Source organism: Echinops telfairi, unplaced genomic scaffold (genome assembly GCF_000313985.2).
Source record: "Echinops telfairi isolate 266 unplaced genomic scaffold, ASM31398v2 ScPeMD7_5;HRSCAF=22, whole genome shotgun sequence".
NCBI classification, from domain to species: domain Eukaryota; kingdom Metazoa; phylum Chordata; class Mammalia; order Afrosoricida; family Tenrecidae; genus Echinops; species Echinops telfairi.
The window spans coordinates 25,167,710-25,175,106 of record NW_022103901.1 but is presented as its reverse complement, the minus strand read 5'-3'; the positions used below and the strand labels follow the sequence as shown (position 1 = coordinate 25,175,106).

Sequence of the window (7,397 nt, the reverse complement as noted above, 5' to 3'; positions counted from 1 at the left end):
TGCCCACAGAATCCTTCAGTATTGAAACTCCTGGCTTGAATTTTTTCTTCAGTTCTCGCAGCTTGAGAAATGATGAGCATGTTCTTCCCTTTTGGTTTTCTAACTTAATATCATTGTAATACTTTGTATTTTCCAGCTGCCCTTCGAAATCTTGTGTTCAGCTCTTTTACCTCATCATTTCTTCTATGTATCTACTCTGTGTTCAAGAGCAAGTTTCAGAGTCTCTTCCGACATCCATTTTGGTCTTTAAAAAATTTCTTGGCTCTTAAAGACCTTTTGCTTTCTTCATGTATGATGTGTTTTGATGTCATCACACAAGTTATTTGGTCTCTAGCCATTAGTGTTCAATGTGTCACATTTGCCCTTGGGATCATCTCTAAACTCAGGTAGGATGCACTCAAGGTCATGCTTTGGCTCTTGTGGACTTGCTTTCATTTTCTTCAGCTTCAGCTTGAACTGCATATAAACAATTGATGATGCATGTTTCATTAGTTCCAGACTGCAGAATTTGGTAAAGATCTTTCATTCATTCATCTTTGGCTTTAGTGGCCGGTACATGCCTTGTAGGCATATAGATATCATCCTATCATTGACACTATTATGTTTCAGGTCAGGTCTTTTGACAATGAATGAAATGTTATTCTTCTTGAATTTTCCATTCCCAGGATAATGGATCATGCAAATTGTCCAGTTCAAAATGGCCAATACCTGTCTCCCTCAGCTCACTAATGCTTAGAATATTGATCTTCATGATCAATTTCATTTTTGATGACTTCCAAATTTCCTAGATCCATACTTTGTGCAGCCCATATTTTGATTATTAATGATGTTTGCAGGGGTTTCTTTTCATTTTAATTCATGCCATGAGTAAATGAAGGTTCCCCAAAGCTTTATTCCATCTGCATTATTCAACTCTACCCTACTTTGAGGAGGCACCTCTTCTCCAGTCACATTCAGGGTGTCGTCCACCCTGCAGGGTTCATCTTCTGGCACTGTGTCATACAGTGTTCTGCTGCTCAGCATAAAGTTTACACGGCCAAGTTATTTCAGATGTGAATTGCCAGATCCTTCTTCATAGTTTCTCATTGTCTAGAAGCTCTGCTGAAACCTGTCCATTTTGCCTCCAGTTTGCCACTTCGGGTCTGATTGCCGCCTCGTGTGATACCTGTCAACTGTGAGCATTGAGCCTCGTTGACATTCTAGGGGGACAGTTGTTGCCTGTTCTCTGGGGCAGTTTCTTCCTGTATAGGGGTACTACTTCCCCATTTTCTTTTTCTGTCAACAGGTTTTATTTGTTTTGAAAATGTTTGGCAATCTCTCATTGTTTTATGGTCTTCCTTTGTCTAGTTGGCTGCCATTGTAGCTGTCTTGAAAGGGAGACAAAGGTTGGTGCTCAGCGTGCTCCTGTGAGCCCAAAGCATCACACAGAGTTGGAAAACAATAGCATTACACCTAGAGAAGGGGTTTTTCAATTACCATGATTTCAACTATCTGAATGGACTCTCCTCGCCCCTTCCAGGTTTCACCAGTGGCAGACACCATTTTCCAGGGCATCCATAGAGGGAACCTGTTCTCTGTTCCCCACTTCTCCACGGCTTCACCTTGTCCTCAAGTAAAAGTGAAAACAATTGAATCCAAAACATGTAAGTAAAGAAGTAAGCATTCATCTCGTGTCGTTTGGGGTTTGTAACATTGCTGAACTGCAGGGTGGGCATTGGAGTGGGCCAATGAACTTTAAGAAGACCACACAAATAAGGAGTATCTCCTGTGGGTTTCACTTATTTTTAGGAGTAGTCCATTCTACTCCACTGATCTATCTATCTATCTATCTTTTTTTTTTTTTTTTTAAAGTACATAAAAACATTTATTCATTAGAAGACCAAGAAAATGGCAAGCATGTACCAGAGTGAGAGCAGCTTAAGCCAGCTGAGTTAGGCTAGTTTTTAGAGAAACACATGCCTTCCTTCATAAAGATCATTTATGTATTTTAAAAACAAAGGCAACAGGCCACTGATCTATCTTTAAAGTTAAACTGTACTCAAGATTATGAGAAGTAGCAAGCATACTGTGATTTGTATTTTTGTCTGGCAAGACCTAAGCTGATTAACCTCTATAAAAATGGCCTGGTGGAGACATCTAACCTCCTCTAACTCAGGAGGTGGAGAGCCACTCAGCAGCAGCAACAGCAGCAGCCAAGACTGACTCCTTAGAGATGGAAGTCACACTCTCCTTCTTTCTGCAACCAATTTTACCAATTTGACAGCAGCCGTCCCTCCATAGAGCTGGCCACTTCTCTCCAGGGCTTGATATTCACGGCAATGACCACGCAGAACTCTCACGGACAGTACTCATGACTAAGGAGTTCCCAGATGACATTTCAGGATCAGGAATGACTCAGGATACAGTTCTTGTAGTTTTTTTGATGGAGACCGTTTCTCAGGTTTGCCTTCAGGTAGGCCTCTTCCTGGCCCTTAGCTCCTTGACCCCTTCAGCTTCTTGAGTTAATCTAGCCTCTGCTCTGTTCAGAAATATGTTACAAAGCTCTTTAACTCCACTGATAACATTTCCAGGAGCCCCAGCTCCACCAGTAAGCCTCTGCCCTAAGGCACACCTAAGCCTAGCGTCATTGATAAGTGCCCTGAGGGACCTCGCTCCTTCAGTCACCCCTCTGGCTTGAAAGCCTTCAGCGCTCTACCTCTGTGGACCAGGAGGCCCACAGCACCATTTCTTACTGGTCTCCTGCTGCCATTTATCTGCCACTGCTTCTCACCTCTCTGGTTTTACAACCTTCTCTCTATTCCCCATGCATGGATCCTGGGTCCCAAACACTCTCCCTTCTCCTAGTTCTTTACTTCTTGGTATTAGTGAGAATCCCCTCTTTGCACCATGTATCTTATTTGCATTACTAGCATATCCACCACCCAGTCCTTTGGTGACAGTTACAAGGCCATGGCTAGAAGCCCTTAACAATGACCCATCCATCAGACCACGACGCCCTGTGGGTAATTGAAGATTAGTTGAACTCTAGTCTGATGAGGGAGAGCTGCTTTTGAACTGATAAAGATTGGAATATAAGTAATTGAAACAGTTTTTAGAGCAGCATCAAGATTCTGACGAAGAACTAGGCTGCAGAGAAGCAGAACCGCATGGGAACCAAGTGGTCCTAAAGCTGCTACACTGACTATTCCAGAGTACAGAGAACCAGAGGGACTCTTCCAAATTGAATCGTCACACACACCCTGAGGAGGAAACAAAAGATGTGTAAATGTCCTAAACTCTGATAATTGTTAATGAAATCTTGTTTGGAATTAGTCTTTGCAGATGATTATCACTTAAGTTCCTATAAAGTGATACTAGAGGAGGGTTGGTCCTGATCTGTTTTGAGTGCTGCCCATAAAAGAGGAGCCACACCCCAACTCAAGTAGTCCCTCAATGCAAGAACATCTTGTTCTATTAAACTGGCATTCCATGATGCTCACCTTCCCAACATGATCGCTGAAGACAAATCGGGTTCATAAGCAAATGTGGTGAAGAAAGCTGATGGTGCCTGGCTATCAAAAGATATAGCATCTGGGGTCTTAAAGACTTGAAGGTAAACAAGCTGCCATCTAGCTCAGAAGTAATAAAGCTCACATGGAAGAAGCACATCAGCCTGTGTGACCACAAGGTGTCAAAGGGATCAGGTATCAGACATCAAAGAACAAAAAAATCATATTATTGTGAATGAGGGGGAGTGTGGAGTGGGGACCTGTGGGGGGAGGTCATATGCGCAGGCATTCCCCCACTGGGGGCAATCAGTTGCCAGACTGCTGTCTCATCCCTCCACAGGGGTGGGCCTGCTCCCTGCCTCTGGGGACAATGGACAGGCTCCTGTAGGAGGGGTTTTCACCCTACTGATAAGGTTCCTATGGAGACCCAGAGACCACCCCCTAGACCACCCTCTCATTGCTGTGTAACCTATAGTGCAGCCCCTTCCTGTGACGTATGTCTCTACCTGTAATTAGTGGGCTGGCTTGCCCCCAAAAGGTATATAGGTGTGAGTCAGCAATATAGATCTCTCTCTGACTGAGCTCCTTGCTGCTCACTCCCTGGTCACTCCCCTCTCCCTTGTTCCCTTCCCCTCCTTCCCTTCCCCCTCTCTCCACGTGGACCACCAAGCTGGGCTGAGGTGAGCAATGCTATCATGTAATGTGTCTGACTGTATTATTGTAATATCTCTCATGCTCTTGATGACTTTAATATAATGCTTATGTATCTCAACCATACAATTGTGCATTACTGAATCCGAGTAGTAGAAATAGTAATAGCAGCGGGTGGAGGCTGGCCCTTCACCCCCCCAGCACCAACATTTTAATTTAATACTACAGGGACCCAAAGCCCATCTGTAGGCAACTGGACATCCCCTTACAGAAGGGTCGTGGGGAGGAGATGAGCCAGTCAGTGTGCAGTGTAGCAATGATGAAACATACAGCTTTCCTCTAGTTGTTAAAGGGTTCCTCCCCACCCCACTATATGATCCAAATTCTATCTTAAAAATCTGGCTAGACCAGAGGACGTACACTGGTACAGATAAGAACTGAAAACACAGGGAATTCAGGACAGATGAACCCCTGAGGACCAGTGGTGAGAGTGGTAGTACCGGGAGGGTATAGGTAAGGTGGGGTAGAAAGGGGATACCTATCACAAGGATCTACATATAACCCACTCCCTGGGGGACAGACAACAGAAAAGTGGGTGAAGGGAGATGTCAGACAATGTAAGACATGACAAAATAATAATCATTTATAAATTATCAAGGGTTCATGAGTGAGGGGAAATAGGGAGGGAGGGGAAAAATGAGAAGCTGATATCAAGGGTTCAAGTAGAAAGCAAATGTTTTGAGAATGATGATGGCAAAAAAATGTACAAATGTCCTTGACACGATGGATGGATTGTGAAAAGAATTGTATGAACCCCCAATAAAATGATTATATAAAAAAAAGAACCACAAACAGACAGGCAGCCACGTAAAGAAGATAGTTCTGCAAGGCCAGGAAGCTTTTGGAAGCGGAGAGAGACCAGACAGGATCTTCCCCCAGAGCCTCTGGAAGGAGCATGACCTGGACTTCTCTCCGAAACTGTGAGACGGCAAGTGTCACCTGGTTTATGTGAGGTGTTCTGTTAGGGCTGCCCTAGGAAATGAACCGGCACATTCTAATATTGAACTCAGCAGTGCCGGGTAAAATGATGCTTTTTGACTTGTGTTGTCATATGTCAATAGATATACCCTTTTTGGTTCATGAGCATTCATTTCATCCACATTGCCTTTGGTTCTTCGGTATTTTCAGCGATACCTGTTTGCTTGCTTCAGGTTCCCCCAAAGACTATTTGGAAACCTTCATCTTTCCAGTTTTGCTTCCTGGATTGGCTAGCCTGCTTCACCAAGCAAAGACTGAAAAATGTTTTGAGGTTAGTTGTTTGGGGGCGGGGGAGACTTCTTTCTTTTTAAATTTCAAGAATTCATTTTATCACATGGTAACCCATAATGTCGGTGCCATCACATTGTCATTCTCAAATTAATCTCGGGTGGGGAGTTAGGAGGGGGCGGGGCCTGTGTCACAATCTCTGGGGTGGGGAGTTGCTAGGGGGAGGGTCTTGTGTTCTGAGTCACTTACCCAACTCCATTACTCACCTGTCAGTTTGTACTTTGCTATCCCACTGTATTGCTTTACTAGTTCTAGTAGCTTGCTTGTAGATTCTTGGGGGGTTTCTACACATAGGATCAGATATTCTGCAAATAGAGAATATCTTACTTGTCCCCCCCACCCCCAATATGAATACGAAAGATTGTTCTTGCCTAGCTGCTCTGGTTAAGACTCAGTACAATATTGAGTAGCTGTGATGCTACTGGACACCCTTTTTTTGTTCCTGATCTTAAGGGAACTTTCTCTATTATGTGTGCTGCTAGCTGTGTGTTTTTAATAAATGCCCCTTATCATAACGAGTAATTTCCCTTCTATTCCTAGTTATTTGAGTGTTTGTATGAGGAGCCCTGGTGGCATAGTGGTTTCCAGTTGGGCTGCAGTCCACAAGGTCATCAGTTTGAAACCACCAGCTGATCCTCAGGAGAAAGAATGGGGCATTTTACTCTTGTAGAGTTAGAGCCTTGGAAACGCAGGGGCAGTTCTAACCTGTCCTTAGGATTTCTATGAATCAGTATCGTGAAAGGGTGGTGAATTTTGCTTAAAGCGTTTCCTGGCTTCAATTGAGATGTTAATGAGCTTCTTTACATTTATTCTATTACATGGATTGAGTTTCTAATGGTGAGACACCTTTACATTCATGGAATAAATCCTACTTGATTTTGGTGCATAATCTTTTTAATGTGTTTTTGGATTGCATTTACTAGTAGTTTGTTTAGGATTTTTGCATCCATATGAGGGGGTTTCAAAAGATTAGTGGAAAATGGAATTATAAAATAGAACATTTCCATGAATTTTTAAAGTCCCCTTGTAAGTGATATTGACCTGTACTTTTCTTTTCTTGTGTTATCTTTGTCTTTGCGATCTGGATCATGGTCTCAGAGTATTTCATAGAAGTGGATAGGTAGATAGATAGAAAGTCTGTCATAGAGCGAGTTTTACCTAACAGTACTTAGACCCTTTTTAGGCCTCAGCGTTTGCGACTGACAGGAGCAACTCCTGCAAGCCCCCATTGCTCATTCTGCAGTCAGGAATGGAATGGTCTAGTCTCCCCTGGCTCCATAAAGCCTTTAGACTTTCAGTGTGGCCCCCTTGTGAATACTCCCCAACCAGTTCAGATGAGGTGCCAAGCACTGCCCCTCGAGTTAGAAGTCTACAATCGGGATTCTACAGGGACTTCGTGGCTTTGCCCCAATTGCTGGTCTGTTGGCACTCCCCTCTTGGTTTGCCCCCATGTGTATCTTCAGTGCTGTTCGCCCTAGATGGGGATGTTCCCCAATATTTTAAGTTCTTTGAGGCCATATTCTCCACCTAATTTATTTTTGCATCTCTACTTTCAGCATTTAGTATATGGGACGCATATTTTTGGCTCTTAACACATGTAGAATTCATGAGTTAATGGTTGGATGCTAGGGTGGGCGACATGGCATTTGCATGTCCTTGGCTCAGATAGAGCTTTCTACTATCTGAAAACGGTGTTCTCTTGGGTTCACCCTCGAGGGCTTATCCTAGCGGAGTAAGAGAGGAAGAAGTATATCTATTCCATGAGATTAGTCAACCTGAGAGATAAGCAATTGACAAATGGTTCAGCTTTACTTCCCTCACGTTAACTTTGGAATTAATTAGTAAATCAGTCTTGGGTCCATATCCTAATAGTTAAAAGCAAGATTTTGAAATGAAAACTGCCTCGTTTTGACGTTTGCCTCCACCCCAGCT

At 43.4% G+C, this 7,397-nt stretch overlaps 1 protein-coding gene across 1 annotated transcript in view; it reads left to right on the top strand.

The window, feature by feature from the left end:
* Window positions 1–1,495: 1,495 nt before the first annotated feature.
* The window catches only part of IQCK (IQ motif containing K), a 128,439-nt gene continuing 122,537 nt past the window's right edge, over window positions 1,496–7,397 (top strand). Inside the window, exons 1-2 of the mRNA XM_030884375.2 lie at window positions 1,496–1,643; window positions 5,351–5,448. Coding sequence (XP_030740235.2) covers window positions 1,496–1,643; window positions 5,351–5,448 — 246 coding nt within the window. The remainder of the gene's footprint in view (window positions 1,644–5,350; window positions 5,449–7,397) is intronic.